Raw genomic sequence first — 21,993 nt, 5'->3', positions numbered from 1 at the left:
TTTCATCAGATGATGAGTTTTAAGTTGTGCTTTCTATAAGCTCATGGCATACAGTTATAGAATGTAACCATTAAATGCAGTCACACACATTACAGAGTGTTTTTCAAACAGCAGAGTGCAACCCAATACAAGGACATAAAATAAATTTAGCAAGCCAAGACTCACAGTTTAATGAACTATATCAAAACATTGGAAAGAGTATAAGATTTCTTATAAATCTTATTTCTATTACATATATATGTATGTAGGTATGTATATACTGGGTTATAGTGCAAAATATATTTTTTATGAAGGGAAGCTTTTTTAAAAAAGTATGAAAGTTACTGCTTTAATAATCAGCTGAGAGTAATAATAATAATAAAATAATAATTATTATTATTATAAAAGAATAAAAACATATGTCATACAGCTGGCCATCCCAGTCACATACCAAGTCTCTCCTCTGAATTTCTAAATAGCTGCCTAAGCGACTATTACAAATGTAATGTGTTTCTAAAATACGGATCTGATCATACCATCCTGTTCCTCTGCCTGGAATGTCTCTCTCTCTCTCTTGGTCAGATGCAGAGGCACTGAAACATCAAACACTAGGGCACGGACAGAAACAGTACCTACAGTATTATCAAATAAATAAGTGGGAAACTAGAGATACGGACATAGTAACTAGATTTAATGTTTGAAAATATTTTTAAATAGCTGAAGTACTTCACTGTTCCAAATAACTGAAAAATTTTCCAAATAATATGAAAAATACTGGCATCAGAATGTATATCACAGCACTGCTGCTGCTTCTGCTAAGTCGCTTCAGTCGTGTCCGACTCTGTGTGACCCCAGAGACGGCAGCCCACCAGGTTCCTCCATCCCTGGGATTCTCCAGGCAAGAACACTGGAGTGGGCTGCCATTTCCTTCTCCAATGCATGAAAGTGAAAAGTGAAAGTGAAGTCGTTCAGTCATGTCCAACTCTTAGCGACCCCATGGACTGCAGCCTACCAGGCTCCTCCGTCCATGGGATTTTCCAGGCAAGAGTACTGGAGCGGGGTGCCATTGCCTTCTCCGATATCACAGCACTATTCACAGCCAAAAATTGGAAACAACCCCACCGCACAGAAATAGTAAAACATAAATAAATTGCAGTATATCCAAATACTAGACTGCCATACAGTCCTGAGAATGAATGAAATGCAACTAGATGCAATCATATGAATGGATCTCACAAACACATTAAACAAAATATTATAGACACAATATACCATATGATTCTATTTGTTTGAAGTCTAAATATAAATATGCAAAATATTACGTGGTGTTAAAAAAAATTCAAGTTAAAAAGTCACTCCCAGGGGTGAGAGAGAGTCCTCCATGGAAGAGAGCATGAGAAAGAGATCCTGGAAGTATGGCAATGTTCTGCTTTTTGCATTCAGTGATGGTTTCCAGATATATTCACTGTCTGGCAATTCAGTGAGCTATATATTTTCAAACTATGCACTTATCACTACATATACTATGTTTTAATAAAAACTTTACTTGGCAATAAGCACTTTGGTACTTTTATCAATTTTTCTAAATGCACTGTGTGAACAAGTGATCATCACCATTTTTCTTTATTTATTGACCTCTTTTTTTTTTGCTTTGAGCCAAAAGGAATTTAAGGTGGTTCTAACCTAAGGTACATGACAGATGTAGTCAATTTTAGACCACTCAGGTTGAAGAATATCTATGCTGGACCTGGAAACATATTTATGTGGAGAAACTGCTTTCACTATGTCACAAGTTCAGTCAACTGCTTTGATTAGTCAAGCATCAATAGCTTACAAGAAAACATCTTTGTCCATATCATCCTCAATCTTTAAAAAAATACAAGTAGAATTTTTTTAATTAAGTGAAAGTGAAGTCACTCAGTTGTGTCCGACTCTTTGGGACCCCATGGACCGGACCGTAGCTCACCGGGCTCCCCGTCCATGAGATTCTCCAGGCAAGAGTACTAGAGTGGGTTGCCATTGCCTTCTCCAGGTTTTTAAGTAAAATTAACAATACTTTCAATGACCCTTCAATTTCCATTGTCATTAGCCTTCCAAAGAATAAAATCAATTTTGAGGCAGGTCCATCAGCTTTCTTATATAACTTAATAGTAAGCTGCCCACACATTAAGAAATTTCACTTTTGACCCTAAAATCAGCCCTACTGCAAGTTAACATGATTAAGCAAAGGGATCAGGTTATACACTTAGTCTTATCAACAACAGGTATAAGCAGGATTTCCAAAACATCCTTCTACTGCTAAGTCACTTCAGTCGTGTCCGACTCTGTGTGACCCCATAGACAGAAGCCCACCAGGCTCCTCTGTCCCTGGGATTCCCCAGGCAAGAACATTGGAGTGGGTTGCCATTTCCTTCTCCAATGCATGAAAGTGAAAAGTGAAAGTGAAGTCGTTCAGTCGTGTCTGACTCCTAGCGACCCCATGGACTGCAGCCTACCAGGCTCCTCCGTCCACGGGATTTGCCAGGCAAGAGTACTGGAGTGGGTTGCCATTGCCTTCTCCTTCTAAGGGACACTCTATGACATGAAATCTACAGATTTCGCCTTTTAAAGAGAAAGGAGAGAAAAACTACCTCAGGGTTATGATGGAAAAGACTGTAATAAGTCACATTAACAATTAGCACTTCAGCAAAAGCCTCAAAAATGTTGATCCTTAGACTCACGTTTCACAACTAAAAAGACACAAACAATTTTGCATGAACTGTTGGAAATCTGCTCTGTCAGGAGACCTTAAATAAGAGTCTTAAGAATCTCCCAGAAATAGTGTTTGAAGAGAAAGAGCTAACCAACTCTTGGATCAAGCAGATAACACACCAAAGTAGACAGCTTCCATCCAAGAACAGAAGAATGATTTTCTAGTATCTCTGTTCCTCCTTTAAAAATTACTTTGTTAACTATCTTCTTTATTATTGTTCCTTGGAATCTCTAATGTCCTCAGTATGCTTTCATATACTTTCACTGTTAACCCATTTTTAATCTCCTTTCACTGCCACCTGCATGTGTGCAGCCTCAGTTGTGTCTGACTCTTTGCGACCCTGGGGGCTGCAGCCCGCCAGGCTCCTGCCGCCTACGAGAATGCGAAAAAAATCTCCTTGTAATCCCACTGACAAAATTGTAGGGGTACTCCTTGAAACACTATATACCATTAATTTCCTTTCTGTGAGAGGATACTTCTGTATTTGAATTTTCTTCACATTATTAACCTTAACTTTCAGTACTGTACAAATCAGACCTTGATCTCAAGTCATTACAGCAGTTTCAGAAGAACCAAGAGAACTAAGAGTGGGGACTGGAGTTATCTTTGCTACAGCAGCATTCTTTTGGCAAGTTTTTATCTTTTGGCATGCAGAAATTAACACCTCATTGCAATAAATGAGAATCAAATGAAACCTAACTGCAGTTGATATTACTGTGTGGGTTCAATCACTTTAATTATAGCTGACTCTTTTGCAACCGCATGGACTATAGCCCCCCAGGCTCCTCTGTCCATGGGATTCTCCAGGCAAGAATACTGGAGTAGGTTGGCATTTCTTTCTCCAGGGGATCTTCCTGACCCAGGTATCAAACCTGTGTTTCTGCATCTCCTGCATTGCAGGTGGATTCTTTACCCACTTAGTCACCTGGGAAGCAGTCGATGTTACTAGTGCTCACTATAAACAGAGTTGCCTCTCTTCATGAGGACATGGACCTTCTAGATTTCCTTGCAGTTAGTTAAGAGCCTTGTAACAAGCTTTGGGCAATGAACTGTGAGTAAAGGTAACCTACCACACTTCCTGTTTTACATAATTAAGAATGAATGTGAGTTCTCCCTTCTCTCTCTCTTGCTCAGATGCAGCAAACCTAATAGCTATGAGTTCTAATTGGCTTGCCAACAAGACGGAAGCAGCCTGGATTGCTAAACTGCCACGGGGAAGAGAAGAATTCTAGAATCCCATAAGTAAGTCTTAAATTTTTTCAGGGGCTACTGCCCCTGGTCTATGACTGTCACAAATGCTTCTCAGCTTTTTTTCCCCTTTTGGAGAAACAGGAAGGTTAGAGAGGACTGTAATTAGGTTATTTCTCTACTCTCATGTTGGTTGGGCTCTGGTTAAGTAGTTTCCTTTCAGAATGAAAATCTCTTGGAATATGTCAAAAATGGTTGCTTATCCCATCCATTGCTGGAAGTAAGAGAGAATTTTTCACTGAGCTTGAGAATTTGGTAGAGCTCATGGACGGCTTCCCTGGTGGCTCAGCTGGTAAAGAATCCACCTGCAATGCAGGAGAACTGGGTTCGATCCCTGGGTTGGGAAGATTCCCTGGAGAAGGAACAGCTACCCACTCCAGTATTCTGGCCTGGAGAATCCCATGGACTATATAGTCCACGGACTCACAAAGAATGGGACACAACTGAGCAACTTTCACTTTCTTGGGCTTCCCTGGTAGCTCAGCTGGTAAGGAATCCGCCTGCAATGCAGGAGACCCAAGTTCAACTCCTGGGAAGGGAAGATCCACTGGTGAAGGGATAGGCTACCCACTCCAATATTCTTGGGCTTCCCTGGTGGCTCAGCTGGTAAAGAATCTGCCTGCAATGCAATGGGTTCCATTCCTAGGTTGGGAAGATCCCCTGAAGAAAGAGTGGCTACCCATTCAAGTATTCTGGCCTGGAGAACTCCAGGGACTGTATAGTCCATGGACTCACAAAGAGTCAGACACAACTGAGCAACTTTCACTTTTACTTTCTTGGAAGTAAAACTCATAAATCTAGGGTGGGGGCTCCCTGAAGGCTGGACTTCCAGGAATCTTTAACTCCTAAGTTAGTCTACACTCAGCTTTCCGTATTTCAACAACTTCCTACCAGTTCTTGGCCCCAGTGGGTTCTACTCCTAGAAATTCTCTCTATTTACCTCTCCTTTCAGTTGTCAGGGCACTCATTTGTCCCGTGACCTCACTTTTCTGATGGATCAAAGAAGAGTTGATTTTCAGTTTGTTCGGTTTATCCAGCTCTTTTCTTGTAAGGATAGGAATGACAGCTTCCAAATTCTTTGTATATCAGGGAGGAAACCAGAAGTCTCCACAATATTGTTTTTCATTACTTATCAGCATGTTTGAAGGTCAAACCTTTGAGAGCAGGAACCATAGTCCTTTTACCCCTGGACTCCTAGTAACCTGAGTTGTTCTGGGCTCATCAGTCTTGGACATTCTTATCTGCTCTTCATCACACACTCTCTCACTGGGTCAGCTTCTCTACTCTTCAAGCTTTATACACCATACTGACAACTCCAGAAGTTTTATCTCCAGTTAATCCATATCGTTCCTTTAAAGTTGGTTGACTTATTAGCATCTTAGACTTTTAAAATTTAAAACTTCAGCTTTAATTTCTACTTCTAACCAGTTCACCCTTTCTGCTTGTTGATCATAGTAAATGGTATCACCACCCAATAAATTCTTCCAGTCAGAAATCTGGCAGTCCTCTTTGGTTCTTTAATCTTCCTTACTAACTTCCTCTAAATCTACTCCACTAACAAATTACATCATTTCAACCCCCAAATATACCTCTAATCCACTTCCCTCCCTCTTCAGTGTAATCAACCTGGTCCAAGCCATCATAATCTCTAGCCAAGTCCTCCACAAAAGCCTCCTCGCTACTCTCTCAACCTCCATCCTCACGCACGCTATCCATAGAACAGCCAGATTGATTTTTATACATAAATTAAATCATATCACTCTGATGTCTAAAATTGTTCAGTATGTTCCCTTTATACTGAGATTCAGATCTAAACTCCTTCTCACTCTCCAGAAGAACACTGCCCTGTCTGAGTTCTACACCTGGTCTCGCATTCCCTCTTGTCCACTATATTCCAGCCACACTAGTCTTCTTTGTGTCTCTCAAACCCTTCGCTACTAAAACTTTCACCTGTCATGTTCCCTAAGCTTAAAAAATTCTTCCCCTTACCATTTTTTTTCCTACTATTTCAAAAGTACATTTATTATTTACCATGTCACAACCTGAATAAAACACGATGGTTCAAAGTCAAACTAATCCAATTGGTTAGTTTATTTGTATCTTTGATACTAAGTTACATATTGGGAGCACCAAGTTAAAATAACAGTTGCATTAAAAATCATTTATATTTTTTCTGAGTATACCCTTTATAATTATTCAAAGACTTGTTTTACACTCTACATATAATGTATATTACATTGCCTTACAGATAATTACATTTTGATGTTAAACCAAAAAAGTAGTGAAAGAAAAATTTTAAATTACTTAATTTGTATATTAGGCAATTTCTGCAAAGGCTGAATGAACTGACAACTGAAAATCAGCTCAATCCATTTTCTATACTTTAATATTTATGGAAAGTCAAAGTTGGATACATTATTATACTTATACCTACATTTTCACATGAAATACCCAAATCAAAATTATATTACATTCAAAATCCAAAATTGCATTCCTGTTACATTTTTTAAAAACATCTATGAAATAAACAAGCTTCAAAATTATGGACTTCAAAGAACCTACATCATTAAACTTTTAAATAATCACAACATGGGATTTACAGGAATTCATTAAAATGAAATTACTATTCAGGAAATATTAGATTTTCAATACTGAGAGAATACTTACTTATTCTACTGTGAAATGTTTATACAAAATATGAAAAGCATAAGTTGTACTTTCTGACATTTATAAATTAAAATGAATACCTAGAATACAATGCTCCAAAATAATTTAATAGATAAGTGAACAAGCAGATTGGATGCTATCCCACTCAAACGGTAGTCAAAGAGAGAAACCTTGAGATGATTTGGAAATAAGAAATCCTAGACTCTGATTGAAAAGAAGATGAATTAAAGAAGATTCAGAAGAAACCCTCATCTGTAGATCAGAAAGATAAAAGGAAAGCTACTAAAAACTTATGTATCAGAAATCTTTAGCACAATAAGACTGTAAGATGAAGAGATGTAAGAGAACCTATTAGTTCTGATTTTTTAAAACTGTATAGGTCACAGAACAAGGAAAATGAATTAGTTGTCCAAAAAATTTTAATGGAAATAATATTTATTAATATAAAATTAATTTTTAAAACATCACAAAGTACTAGTCTCTTCTCCTAAAATATTCCTAGCCAAAAATCAAAGCAAATTGTATTATTTTTATTTTGAAATAAAGCTATTTCATTTCAAATATGCCTTGATCTTTGCTTATGCCAATCAAATGTTATTTTGTTTCAGTAATTAGAAATCACTTCTTAAGTTTACTAACAAAATATCTATTTTATTTAATATCTACTGTAATCTACTAAATAATGTAATTTAATCTTGATTATTTTCTAAAACATACAAAGAAGATACATAACTGACATCATTTTAAATTGAGACAAAGTTGCATCTAATTATACTTTGCTATTGATTTTACTCTGTTACCATGTTTCAGTGCCTTAGAGAAAAATGAGCAAAACAATAATATTTTGTGCAATTTTAACACTATTTTTGCTGATTAAAGAAATTATTTCTATCCCTTGGAACACATTATTCTTATAAGAGAATAAAACATATAAAATCAGTTGTGAAGACACATTTATTGAGTTCTTACTGTGGGTCAGGCATTCTGCTAGATGTCAAAGATAAAATGTAGACAAGACAAACACAGGTCTTGATTTCAACTGGCTTAAATATAGCAACAGTCTCAACTATACATCTACATTATCAACTATTAGGAGGAGCATATCACAATACAGTTATCTACTTCAACTGAAACTGAAACACTGACAAAATTTAAAATAAAATGCATACAAGAGAACACAAAATGGATGAGGGAGTACCCTCAACAATAGCAAAACAAAAAGACATTACCTTCTAGTTTGGATTAAAGGCAAAAATACTAATGTTTTTCTGAATGTTTCATCTTAAGGTTCCTGGTAGCTATTCTCCTAAAGCTCGTGTCACTTTTCAACCTGCCCATTCCTACAGCCAAACCATCTTCTCCACAAACATAATTCCTACTTTTGGAAAGCACAGAGGCTGACTGGTAACAGCATTTCTGAGTAAGATGGCAATTATCATGGGGAGAGTGGAACTTATATCTACACAATCTTTCTCACATTCTCCGAGTAACTTCCACTTTACAACATAAATAATATTTCTTGCACAAAGTTAAAAAGATACAAGTATGAACAACTTTTTAAAGAATGTGTTTCAATCTAGAAATAACTGAAATAAATGGAATTGACATATTTTAATGTTTCAGACCGATGTGAGAATAAATTGCTGCATTTCCCAAATTATGTTTCATAATCTAATGAAATGTTCAGTGAAAACAGGACTTAGTGGTCACAGAAATTTAATTAAGATTATATATTCTAACTAACACCTTTGTAGCATATTTAGACACTCAGAAGTATTACAATAAAGAAATTCTCCTAGCCTTTAAAAAAAAACACCTGTATAAACTTGAACAAAGATTGAATCAGGGGCTGTGGGCAGGGGTGGGGGAGCGGGGAGGTGGTGGTAAATACATCTTATGTCTTCAGGAATTATTTTTGAAAGAAACATGCTTTGGAATATATTGCATTATTGGAGATAATATTTTACTGGATAAATACAGATAATGTAATTTATATTAAAGTTGGGGAGAGAATTACCTCTTTATTCTTACTACCCTATAAATTACCCTGTTTTCTTTTAATATTTCCATGGAATATGAAGCATAAAAGGTGAAAATATCATCTTCATAATCTAACAATGTTCACTTCTGAGGAATGCTATTTCGAGGGCTGTATTTTAATACCTACTCTTCAGTATGTTATGCTATCAGAGATAATATTTAGTCTGTACAGATCAGCTTACTTACGTCTGGGGCTCCTTTTCATTTTGTTGTTTTTGCTGGGGCTGAAGAACGTTATTTACCAGTTCAGTGATCCCACTAAAGGGAAACCACCTGTTTAAATAAGCAAATAATGTGACTGAATAACCAAATGAATAAAACAACTGTAGGAATATGTTTTCTTATCCATACTAATAAAAATACACAGGCACAGAAGCTACAGCCAATGGAAATATGAGCTTCAGTTATCATCCAGGCAGTCAGAATATAGGGAAATTAAGTTTGAACACTTAATCAGTCCACAAGCAGGCAGCAAAAAACTACATCTAGTCAGTGTAAGGATGAAGTAAGAAGCTGCAGGCAGCTCTCTTACAAGCCAGAGGGTCAGAAAGCAGACACACTAGCTGCAGCCTATCCAGTATTAGTGTGAGCTAATACCATCCAAGGCGCAGAAAGCAGAATGTGGCAAAGGTACAGAAGTCAAGCCTACTGAACTCTTAAATACGTTTACTTACTGTGTCGTCTGTGGTTTGTGTTCTTCTTTGACCCTAAAAAGATAAGTTTGCACAACTGAGTGCACTGTACTAGGAAGAAATTTCTATCTACAGATCTGTGGTCAGATAAAAATGAAAAATGAGGTCTGTTACATAGAAAAGCTTAATGCTTTGCCATATATTTGAATTATACCATATATTTGAATTATGCCATATATTTGAATTATGCCATATATTTGAATTTGAATTAATATGACACAAAAGGAAAAGTTGAATCGTTTGTTTTATTAGAGGGCTAATATTAAAATTCTTCTGCTGTCTTAATGATTCCATGATTTGTCCTCAAATTTTCTGCATACTTGTATTAATATTGAAACTGAAGCATTTAAAGTATTATATTAAATAGTTACATTTGGTCTACTGAAGATGAACAGATTTCCTCTTTATTTTAAAATTTCTTCCTTAATATAATTGAAGTAAAGGTATAAATGTTTTAAATAAAATGTAAAGTTTTATAAATGTATTTTTAAAGCCTTCCAAATGGATTTATTTACTTCACAAAGGAGCAGATAAAGAAGTTGGGGAGTTATGCATCCAATATACCTAAAAATAGTTACTAAGATAATTATGTGTATTAAATTTAAAATATTCATAAGCTAAAGTAAATTATTCATAAAACTATAAAAGACTGAAAATGCATTTACCCTGTAATCAACTCAGTGCTTCACTGTTTAGCTGGACATTTAAAAGTAGAGAAAGCTAAAACACAAGGATAGAGATGCCTCTGAAATGTGGTTCCCACATTTTGCCTGGGACTGGTCCTGAGAGGTAAACCTGTGATAAGTGATCAGTTGATTAGTTTTACTTTCCCAAAGAAAGACTAAGGATTGGTAACTAAAATGGATCCCCAGAATCTAGGACTTTCATTAGGAAACTATATTAACACTGTAAATTAAATTCTTTTTTAAAATTAAACTGATTTTTTCCAGAGTGTTTTTATTTTAAATGATCTAATGATTTAATGAAAGGGTATACCCTTATACATTTTTGTGTCTCAATGAATATAATTGGTATTTATATATCTCTATATTAACTAAAAAGAATATCTTCTGTTCTCTGCATAAACTTCAAAAAGTACAACAGTTTTAACCTAGATCTAAGGCGACATCATTTAGTATTTAAATAGAGATATAACGGAATATTAATAAAGGATTATATTTAGCACCAAATATATAAGCAAACAAATACAAGCAAACTATAGTGACAATCTATCTAGAAAACTTATCATTGTATTTCTTTGAGAATAAGACATAAAAATCTCTTAATGTTTTAGAACAAAATAGGTCCTATATAAAAAATTTACCAAACCAGCTTATCAAAATGGAGAACAATTCAAGATTATCCTTCACCAAATAATATGTATGTTAAAAACAAAAACATTAAAATAAGTTCATGAAAGAGGAGAAGATATCTGAAGACATCCTAGGTGATTCTCTACAAGAAATCATATTTGCTCTTAATTAGTGATAAATGTTTTTATCATAAATTTACATTAATTATAAATCAGTTTCTAATTTTAAAATGTAAGTTGAAATAATTAACAGACATAAAAATGTAAATTACCAATTCAGAAATTGTTTATGGGCTTTGTAAAATATACGTGAAATATATAAACATTTGCATCAGCTTCCCAAATAAAATATGTATCACAAGCATAGCAGTATAAATATTTATCATCTTTAAATACAATCAAGAATATAAAATTATCCTTCTTTTGTCCAATATATTAGATGAAATCAAACCTCAAGAGTATCTGACCACACTTAAAATTCAGCTGAGATAATAGTTTAAGCAGGGGTAATATGGAAAAGTAATTATATATGTCTTGGACAGTACCTTAACATTATTAACAATAAACTCCCACATTCCTGCATTCCAGAAACTATATGAGGGGCTTCCAGTTTCCAATAAAATATATAAATAGCTTGGAAATCATCACTCCCATCCTTGCAAGTAAAAATGCTGAACAGATTGAAAATCAACAACTCTTCTTAACTCAAACAATTTTGGAGTGGGCAAACTGAAAACTAGAAAAACAGACAAATGGGGACAGGCTATTAGTGTTTACCAATAGTACAAGCTCAGGAGCAGAGGCCCACACATGGGGCCAGTGTCTTTTGGAAGACTTTTAACATAATTGACCAACCGTTAGAGACTCTCCTTGGACTAGATAAAAAGTTTAAAATTCCAAGGAGTCCAAGTTTTAGGCATACCACCATACTTCCACAAAGCCCTACCAGCTGCTCACTGTGAAGATCAGAGAAAAATTTCCTCCAGCATCCAGCAGCAGGAGCGGGGGAAAAAATATTTTTTTGAAATACTCCCAGAGCTCTCTACTCTCTTTAACAATCCTTACAGAGTGAAGTAAGTCAGAAAGAAAAACACCAATACAGTATACTAACGCATATATATGGAATTTAGAAAGATGATAACAATAACCCTGTATACAAGACAGCAAAAGAGACACCGATGTACAGAACAGTCTTTTGGACTCTGTGGGAGAGGGAGAGGGTGGGATGATTTGGGAGAATGGCATTGAAATACGTATAATATCATATATGGAACGAGTCGCCAGTCCAGGTTCGATGCACGATACTGGATGCTTGGGGCTGGTGCACTGGGATGACCCAGAGGGATGGTATGGGGAGGGAGGAGGGAGGAGGGTTCAGGATGGGGAACACATGTATACCTGTGGCGGATTCATTTCGATATTTGGCAAAACTAATACAATATTGTAAAGTTTAAAAATAAAATAAAATTTAAAAAAATAAAGGACCAGTGCATTTTCCCCACAACTTTCATTTTTTAATTCCTCCCTGCTTTGGGAGCCAGACTTTAAAGAAACTTAAAGTAACTGCATACATGAGAAAAAACAGAAAGTCACTACACTTGTCCAGTGAAAGGGGCAAATTCAGAAAAGACTGAGAAGATCTCAAGTTTATAACACAAGCCTCATCCTCAGAAAGACACAGCCTACAACAAAAAGGAATAAAATTAAATAAAAACAATAACAGAAAGTAACAAAAATTAGTGAAGGGGGAAATATGATTTCCAGACTTACCACATATTTATATTAATACGACCAGTTTCCTGACTGAGAGCAGGCTGCCCCAAGACATGCACAATGGCATATAGATTATTTTGAATTAAAGCTACTTGACAAACAATGAGAAAAAAGTGATACTGAGAGAAAAATAATACTCTGATCATTCTCTTTCCCCCGAAAGTAAGAAAGAAAGCTCCAGTATGAAGGTATTCCCCCATACCCAAAGTACAGAAAACATACTCACCAACAGAATTAGGACATTCAAGGCAAAAGAAAGTTGTATGAAAAAAATCTGTGTGACTTCTTCATTGGTCTGCCACTACAAGTAAAGCCCTTATGTTAACTTGTCAAAAATAACTGTCTTTGTGTAAAATGAATATATAAACAGCCTGACTTGGTCACTTTAAGGGTTTCATTTCTATGTGACCTCTGTGCAAACAAAATTTTTTTCTCCTGTCAATCTGCCTTGTATCAAATTTTAGACCAGACAAATTTCCCCCTTCCCAAAAAAAGTACAAAAAGTGACATGAAAAATTCACTAGAAGAATGCAAAGGCAGATTTCAAGAGGGAACAGAAATAATCAGCAAACTTGAAAATGTAACAATAAAATGCACTGAATCTGAAGAACAGAAAGAAAACAGATTGAAGAAAAGAGAGTCTAAGGGAACTATGGGACACCATTAAGTAGACCAACATAGGTTTGTTGCAGGAATTCCAGAAGAAGAGAGAGAGAATATTTGCTGAAATAACGGCTAAAAGTTTCCCATATTTGATAAAATACATCAATATAAACATTCAAGAAGATCAACATATTCCATATAAGATGAAATCAAAGAGACCCACACCAAGACACAATAAACCAACTAAATCAAACAAACATATATAGACTATTGCACCCAAAAAGAAAATCAAACACATTCTTCTCAAGTGGAAATGGGGCATTTTCCAGGAAAGACCACATGTCAGGCCACTAATTAAGTCTCAGTAGACTTTAAAATAGAGAAATCATATAAAGTATCTTCTAAAATATAAGAAATATCCTCAGATATGCAGATGGCACCACCCTTACAGCAGAAAGTGAAGACCTAAAGAGCCTCTTGATGAAAGTGAAAGAGGAGAGTGAAAAACTTGGTTTAAAACTCAACATTCAGAAAACTAAGATCATGGTGTCCAATCCCATCACTTCATGGCAAATAGATGGGGAAACAATGGAAACAGTGATAGACTTTATTTTATTGGGCTTCAAAATCACTGCAGATGGTGATTGCAGCCATGAAATTAAAAGACGCTTGCTCCTTGGAAGAAAAGTTATGACCAACCTAGACAGCATACTAAAAAAGAGACATTACTTTGCCAACAAAGGTCCATCTAGTCAAAGCTATGATTTTTCCAGTAGTCATGTATGGATGTGAGAGTTGGACTATAAAGAAAGCTGAGCACCAAAGAATTGATGCTTTTGAACTGTGGTGTTGGAGAAGACTCTTGTGAGTCCCTTGGACAGCAAGGAGATCCAACCAGTCCATTCTGAAGGAAATCAGCCCTGAATATTCTTTGGAAGGACTGATGCTGATGCTGAAACTCCAATACTTTGGCCACCTGATGGGAAGAACTCACTCACTGGAAAAGACCCTGATGCTGGGAAAGATTGAAGGCAGGAGGAGAAGGGGACGACAGAGGAAGAGATGGTTGGATGGCATCACCGACTCAATGGACATGAGTTTAAGTAAGCTCCGGGAGTTGGTGATGGACAGGGAAGCCTGGTGTGCTGCAGTCCATGGGGTCACAAAGAGTCGGACACGACTGAGCAATTGAACTGAACTGCCTGAAAATACAAGAGGATAAAGTGAGAAATTGAAAACAAAAGGAAACCTAGAGAAATCATAAATTTTTAGAAATTAATGAACATACACTTTAAAACAATGAGTAAAAGAAAATACAAGGAAAATTAGAAAATACTCAGAGACAAATGAAAACAAAACAAAACAAATGTACCAAATTTTATTAGATGCAGCTAAAGCAGTGCTAAACAAGAAATTTCTAGATATAAACAATTACATTAAAAAAAAAAAACAAACAAGAAAGACCTCTCCAGATATATGCCCAGGCATGGGATTTCTGGGTTGTTGGTAGTTCTATTTTTTAAGGACCCTCCATAATGTTCCATGGGATTCTCCAGGCAAGAAGACAACCTACTTAAGCTTGTTCTCTACATCTGTGTGTCAATTTCTTCTTTGCAAATAAGTTCATCTGTATCATTTACCTAGATTCCAATACAAGCAACATATAATATTTTTCTCTTTCTGACTTCACTCTGTATGATCTAGGTCCATCCACATCTCTGTAGATGGCACAATTTCATTCCTTTTTATGGCTGAGTAATATTCCATTGTATATAGGTATCACAACTTCATCCATTCATCTGTTGGTGAACAGCAGGTTGCTTCCATGTTCTGGCTTTTGGAAATAGTGCTTCAGTGAACATTGGGGTGCATGTGTCTTTTCAAATTATGGTTTTCTCAAGATAAAGGGCTTCTCTGGTGGCTCAGATGGTAAAGAATCCACCTGCAATGCAGGAGACCCAGGTTCGATCCCTGGGTTGGTAAGATTGCCTATGGTAAAGCACTCCAGTATTCTTGCCTGGAGAATCCCATGGACAGAGGAGCCTGGCAGGCTACAGTCCATGGGGTCGCAAGGACTCAGACATGACTGAGTGACTAACACTTCCACTTTCACTTTCACTTTCTCCAGATATATGCCTAGGCACAGGATTTTTGGGTCATATGGTAGTTCTATTTTTTAAGGACCCTCCATAATGTTCTCCACAGGGGCTGTATGTCTTCAGATTCCTACCAATAGTGTAAGAAGTCTCCCTTTTCTCCACACCCTCTCCAGCATTTATTGTTTGCAGATTTTTTGATGATGCTCATTCTGACTGATTTGAGGTGGAAGGTCATTATAGTTTTGATTTGCATTTCTCTAATAATGAGCAATGTTGAGCATATTTTCATGTATTTGTCAGCCATCTGTATGTCTTCTTTGGAGAAATGTCTATTTTGATCTTCCACCCATCTTTTGATGGGGTTGTTTCTGAAATTGAGCTACATGAGCTGTTTGTATATTTTAGAGATTAATACCTCTTCAATTGCTTCATTTGCAAATGTATCCTCAACATGGTACTGTATGACAACCAAGAGGGGTAGGATGGGGTGAGGGTGGGGGAGAGGTTCAAGAGGGAGGGACATGTGTATCCTTATGCCTGATTAATGCAGAAGCCAACACAATATTGTAAAGCAATTATTCTCTAATTAAAAATAAATAAATAAGAAGTTTAAAAAAAAAACAGATGAGTAGTGTGAGCAAAGAAATAAACTGCTTAAGAAAGAATGAAAAGGAATTTCTAGAAATTAGTGACACTGTAACAGGAATGAAGAATGTTTGTGATAGACTCATCAGTAGACTACACTCAGCTGAAAAAGAATAAATGAGCTTGAAAATATGCCAATAAAAACTTCTAAAACTGAAAGACAAAGAAAAAAAGATGGAATAGAATGTCCACGAACTATGGGATAATTAATAAAAGGTATAATATACATGCAATGGGAATGTCAGAAGGAGAAGAAAGAAAGGGACAGAAGAAATACTTGAAGTAACAAAGACTGAGAGTTTTCCAAAATTAATGACAGGTTCCAAGCCATAGACCTAGGAAGCATGAGGAATACTAAGCATGATCAATAGTAAAAAAAAATATATATATATATATAGATACACCTAGGCAAATGCTACTCAAACTGCAGAAAACCAAAGACAAAGAGGAAATTCTGAGAAGCTGGAAGGAAAATAAACATCTTATCTACAGAGTAATAAACGTAAGAATTACTTTGGACTTCTCTTTAAAAACCAAGCAAGAAAGAAGAAAGTGGAATAAAATATTTGAAGAGTTGAAAGAAAAAATGACCCACTAACCTCGAATTCTGTGTGCAATGAAATTATTCTTCAAAACTAATCGAAAAATATACCTACTCAGACAAGGAAAAAATTAGGTAATTTGTCATTAGTTCACCTGCCTTTCAAAGAATGTAAAAAGGGGAGAAGAAAATGATATAAGTTGGAAACTAACATCTATATAAAATATAGGAAGAGCATTAGTGAAGGAATGCTGCTGCTGCTGCTAAGTCGGTCAGTCGTGTCCGACTCTGTGCGACCCCATAGACAGCAGCCCACCAGGCTCCTCCGTCCCCGGGATTCTCCAGGCAAGAACACTGGAGTGGGTTGCCAAAGGAATAAATGAGGGTAAAAAAAAAATATTTTATTTTTCTTATTCTTAATTGATCTAACAGAAGTTTGTTCAAAATAATAGTAGTAACACAGTTTTTAATGATTATAGCTTAAGGATAAGTGAAATGACTAATACCAATTTTTAAGGTACAAGAGGGAAAAATCAGGAAAACACTTTTATAAAGTATTTGTACTACCCCTGAGGTGGTATGGTGTTATCTGAAAGTAGGCTTGGATTAGTTGTTCATTTATGAATCAGTAGCAAGCTCTCCAACAACCATTAAAAAACATTATTTTTTTAAAAATACGTTAAGTGAGGAAAGAAAATGGAATCAAATCATATAAGATGCTGAACTCAAACCAGAGACTGGAGAGAAACAGTGGAAGACCAAAAAAGTAAACAAAAGAACAAAGGCAATGATTGGAACTATTACAAATATGATAGCTATTAACTCAATTATATCAATAATAATTTTAAATGAGGATGATATAAATTCACCAATTAAAAAATAGAAATTGTCAAAGTAGTGTGTATATGTGCATGCACGTGCTCAGTCATGCCCAACTCTTTGCAACCCCATGGACTGTAGCCTGCCAGGCTCCTCTGTCCATGGGATTTCCTAGGCAAGAATACTGGAGTGGGTTGACATTTCAATTTTAAATGTGGATGATCTAAATTCACCAATTAAAAGAAGCTGTCAAAGTAGATTAACCAAAAACAAAAAAAAAAGAGTGTCAACAATGTGTTTTCTATAAGAAACCACTTGAAGTAGACACAGTAAGGAATGAAGAAAGATAAACCATTCTAACAGTAATTAAAAAGAAAGCTGGAGAATCTACATTAATTTCAGACAAAGTCACCATCAGAGCAATGAAAATTGTCAGAGATAAAGAGGGGCACTCCATAATGATAAAGAAGTGAGTTTCCCAAGAACACAAAATAACCCTTAATTTGCAGAACCTAACCACAGAATGTCAAAATACAAGAGGCACAAGAAATATACAAATCCACTATTATAGTTAAAGATGTTACACTTCAATCAGTAATTGACAGATCCAGTAGGCAGAAAATGAGCAAGGATATAGCAGAACTGAAGAGCATCATCAATAGAATAGATATAATTGACATTCTATAATACTTCATCCAATAGCAGAATACATACTGTTCTCAAGCTCAGTGGGATGTTCGCCAAGACAGACCACATACTAAACCATAATACACTAGTCAACAAACTTAACATAAGTCATACATAGTATGCTCTGAGTTCACAATCAAATTAAACTAGAAATAAATAACAGAACTGTAGTGGGAAATCAAAATGTCTAGAAACTAACACACTTCTAAATAATGCAAAGGTCAATGAATTATCAAGAGAAATTTGAAATTTTATGAACTAAAGTGAAAATGAAAATGTATCAAGATTTGCAAGATGCAGTTAAATATGTGCTTAGATGAAAATTCCTAGTACTAAATGCATATGCTAGGGGAAAAATAAAGATCTAAATCCATAAAACTAACTTCCACCCTAGGAAAGCAGGGTGGGGAAGCAAATTAAGTCTAACACAAGAAGAAAAGAAATAATAAAAATTAGCAGAGTCATCAGTGAAATTTAAAATAGGAAAGCAACAGACAAAAATCAACAAAACCAAAATTTGCCTGTTTATAAAGAACAATAAAATTATAAACTCCTAGAGCTAGACTAGTCAAGAAAAAGAAGACACAAATTACTAATATCAGAAATGAAAGGCAGTCTATCATTACTGATCTAAAAATATTAAGAACAATTATATGCCCAGAAATTTAATAACTTTCTGAACTGGACCATTTTCTTAGAAAATATAATCTACAAAAGTTCACACAAGGAGAAACAGATAATCTGAATAGGTCTACATCTATTAAAGAAATCGAATCAGTAGTTAATAACCATACAAAACAGAAATCATCAAGGTCTAGACAGTTCTGTCAGTGAATTCTACCAAACATTTAAAGAGGAAATGGTACCAATCCTCTACATTCTCCCAGAAAAGGAAGCCCAGGGAACACTTCTAAACTCATTCTCTATAGCAGCATCACCTTCTTATGAAAACCAGGCAAAGACATTAAAAGAAATGAAATTTATGATGAACATCTCTCATGAACACCAATGAATGTATGTTCAACTACATACTAGCAAATTGAATCCAACAGTGTACAAAAACAATTGTATAGCATAACCAGGCTGGATTTAACCCAGGTATGCTAGCTCAGCGAAGAAGGCAATGGCACCCCACTCCAGTACTCTTTCCTGGAAAATCCCATGGACGGAGGAGCCTGGTAGGCTGCAGTCCATGGGGTCGCTAAGAGTCGGACACGACTGAGCGACTTCGCTTTCACTTTTCACTTTCATGCATTGGAGAAGGAAATGGCAACCCACTCCAGTGTTCTTGCCTGGAGAATCCCAGGGACGGGGGAGCCTGGTGGGCTGCCGTCTATGGGGTCGCACGGAGTTGGACATGACTGAAGTGACTTAGCATAGCATAGCATAGCATGCTAGCTCAGTATTTGAAAATCAGTCCATGTAATCAATCACATCATCAGGCTAAAGAAGAAAAATCATATGACTACATCAAGAGGTACAGAAAAGGCATCTGACAAAATTCAAGAACCATCCATGATAAAACTCTCAACGCAAGAAATTGAGGAAATGTCCTCAATTTGATAACAACAACAACAAAACTTACAGCTAACTTCAGACTGAATGATGAGAAATTAAAAGCTTTTCCCTTAAGATCCAGGAGGAGTTAGCAACAAAGAGGTCACACAAGGGAATTTTTAGGATAACTGTTGAAACTGTTCGGTATAATACTGTGTGGCTGGATACATGACAATATATAGTTGTCAAAACTCACAGGGGAAAAATACACAAAACCAACAAAAACATGACAAAGAGTAAATCTTAATGTATGCAAAATTTTAAAAAGTCAACCAGGACAGGAGAATCCTAGGATGGAATGAAGAACATGACAAATGAATCTTTGCATGGAAAATGTATAACACAACCTCACTGACAAGGATGGGTGGGGAAAGTTGCTAACCTAATTAACATTAGGAGAGAAAAGTTTAGAAAACTGTAACACTAAAGCCTAAAAAGAACTATACATAAATACTGTAGTCTAACTGGCAAATTTGTTTCACACTGCACAGGTTAGCAATTCTGATTCTATTGTACATGTAAGCCAGGGTTGAACAATAAGTAAACAAATCGTTGCTAATGAGTACCAGATTTTTCACCGTCAGGGAAAAAAGTTACAAATAAGCAAAGAAAGGAGGCTAGAATGGACCCTGCCCGCCCTGCTGGGTTTAGAGTCAGCCCTGCTGGGTTAGAGTCAAAGATATTATGCTTAAGTAGCTCTAGAGTCGGACACGACTTAGCGACTTCGCTTTTACTTTTCACTTTCATGCATTGGAGAAGGAAATGGCAACCCACTCCAGTGTTCTTGCCTGGAGAATCTCAGGGATGGGGAAGCCTGGTGGGCTGCCGTCTATGGGGTTGCAGAGAGTTGGACACGACTGAAACGACTTAGCAGCAGCAGCATCATATCTAAAAAAACAATGTACATACCTTAATTTAAAAATACTTGATTTCCAAACAATGCTAACCATCATCCGAGCTTTCAGCAAGTCATAGTCATAATCTTTTTGCTAGTGAAGAGTTTGTAATAGTGCATGAATTATCAAAATGTGACACAGAGACATGAAGTGAGCACATGTAGTTGGCAAACCTGGCATCAATAGACTTCCTCAAGGTAGAGCTGCCACAAACCTTCAGTTTGTAAAAAACTCACTATCTGCAAACACAGTAAAGTGAAGCAGAGTAAAATGATGTATGCCAATGGACAGACATATCTTCATTTGATCTTCATTTGTATTAGGTTGGTACAAACGTGATTGTGGTTTCGGATCATGAATTTCAAATCATTATAAGTAGGCTCAAACACATCTTTATTAGTCAAAATAGGAACCTTCGTAGCCCAACTTTTGAAGCACTGGTTGTGTGATGTGCAGTCGAGCGTTGTCGTGGAAGAGAACTGGGCTCTCCCTGTCGACCAATACTGCTGCAGCTGTTGCAGTCTTCACAGCATCTCATTGACTTGCTGAACCAAATTCTCAGATGTAACGGTTTCGCCAGGATTCAGAGAACTGTAGTGGATCAGAGGGGCAGCAGACCACCAGACAGTGACCATGACCCTTTTTTTGGGTGCAATTTTGGCTTTAGGAAGTGCTCTGGAGCTTCTTCTTGGTCCAATCACCGAGCTGGTCATTGTTGGTTGTCATATAAAATCCACTTTTCATCACAGGTCACAATCCAATCAAGAAATGATTTGTTGTTGCACAGAATGAGAAGACAACACTTCAAAATGACAATTATTTTGATTTGCCGTCAGCTCATGAGGCATCCCACTTATCAAGCTTTTTCACCTTTCCAATTTGCTTCAAATGCCAGCTGACCATAGAATGGTTGACCCTGAGTTCTTGGGTAACTTCTTGTGTAGTTGTATGAGGATCAGCTTCAATGATCCTCTCAAATGGTTGTTGTCAACTTCCAATGGCCAGCCACTGCATCCATCATCTTTAAGGCTCTCATCTCCTTTGCAAAACTTCTTGAGCCAATACTGTGCCATACATTCATCAGCAATTCCTGGGCCAAATGCACTGCTGATGCTCCAAGTTGTCTACACTGCTTTAAGACCCATTTTGAACTCAAATAAGAAAATCACTCAAATTGGCTTTTTGTTTAACATCATTTCCCTAGTCTACAATAAACATAAAATACACAGCAAGTAATAAGTCATTAGCAAAAAACATAGAGCAAGAAATGTGCATTAAAATGATGTATAACATAACCACATTTATTTAAGAATGCATTCCAGTATCAAATAGCAAAGTTCAACAATGCAAAACTTCAATTACTTTTGCACCAACCTAATACATGCTATCTTCCAACCAAAGAAACCAAGACCACTTCAAGAAATGGCTAATGTGGTGTTACAGAGGAAAAATACGGGTGAACGTAGACTGTCTTGTAATGCCAGAATGAAAGAAAAAGAAAATGGAGCACATTAATAACACATAGAAGTCAACTGGAAAGAGCTCCCAACTGGCCAAAGCTGTAACAATTTGAGAACAAAATAAATAATAATATTGATTACTATTGTTGTTACTTAGTTCCTAAGTCATGTCCAACTCTTCACAACCCCATGGACTGTAGGTTTCTGTACCCATGGGACGTCC

At 36.2% G+C, this 21,993-nt stretch overlaps 1 protein-coding gene across 11 annotated transcripts in view; it reads right to left on the bottom strand.

The window, feature by feature from the left end:
- Nucleotides 1-21,993, bottom strand: part of RIMS2 (regulating synaptic membrane exocytosis 2) — a 605,965-nt gene that overhangs the window by 491,254 nt on the left and 92,718 nt on the right. For 6 of the 11 annotated variants that reach the window (XM_086336253.1, XM_086336255.1, XM_086336266.1 and 3 more), the window contains exons 2-3: nucleotides 9,361-9,393; nucleotides 8,873-8,959 (exon numbers count right to left, since the gene is read on the bottom strand). The exons of the other annotated variants lie outside the window; for them this stretch is intronic. In XM_086336253.1, the coding sequence (XP_086192379.1) occupies nucleotides 8,873-8,959; nucleotides 9,361-9,393 (120 nt within the window). The remainder of the gene's footprint in view (nucleotides 1-8,872; nucleotides 8,960-9,360; nucleotides 9,394-21,993) is intronic. 11 annotated transcript variants of the gene reach the window in all.

The sequence above is a fragment of the Bos grunniens genome, chromosome 14, assembly GCF_055505025.1.
Source record: "Bos grunniens cultivar Pamir isolate PY7600 chromosome 14, Bosgru_T2T1.0, whole genome shotgun sequence".
NCBI classification, from domain to species: domain Eukaryota; kingdom Metazoa; phylum Chordata; class Mammalia; order Artiodactyla; family Bovidae; genus Bos; species Bos grunniens.
Note: the sequence above shows the minus strand (reverse complement) of the source record. Positions and strands in the feature narration are given on the sequence as shown.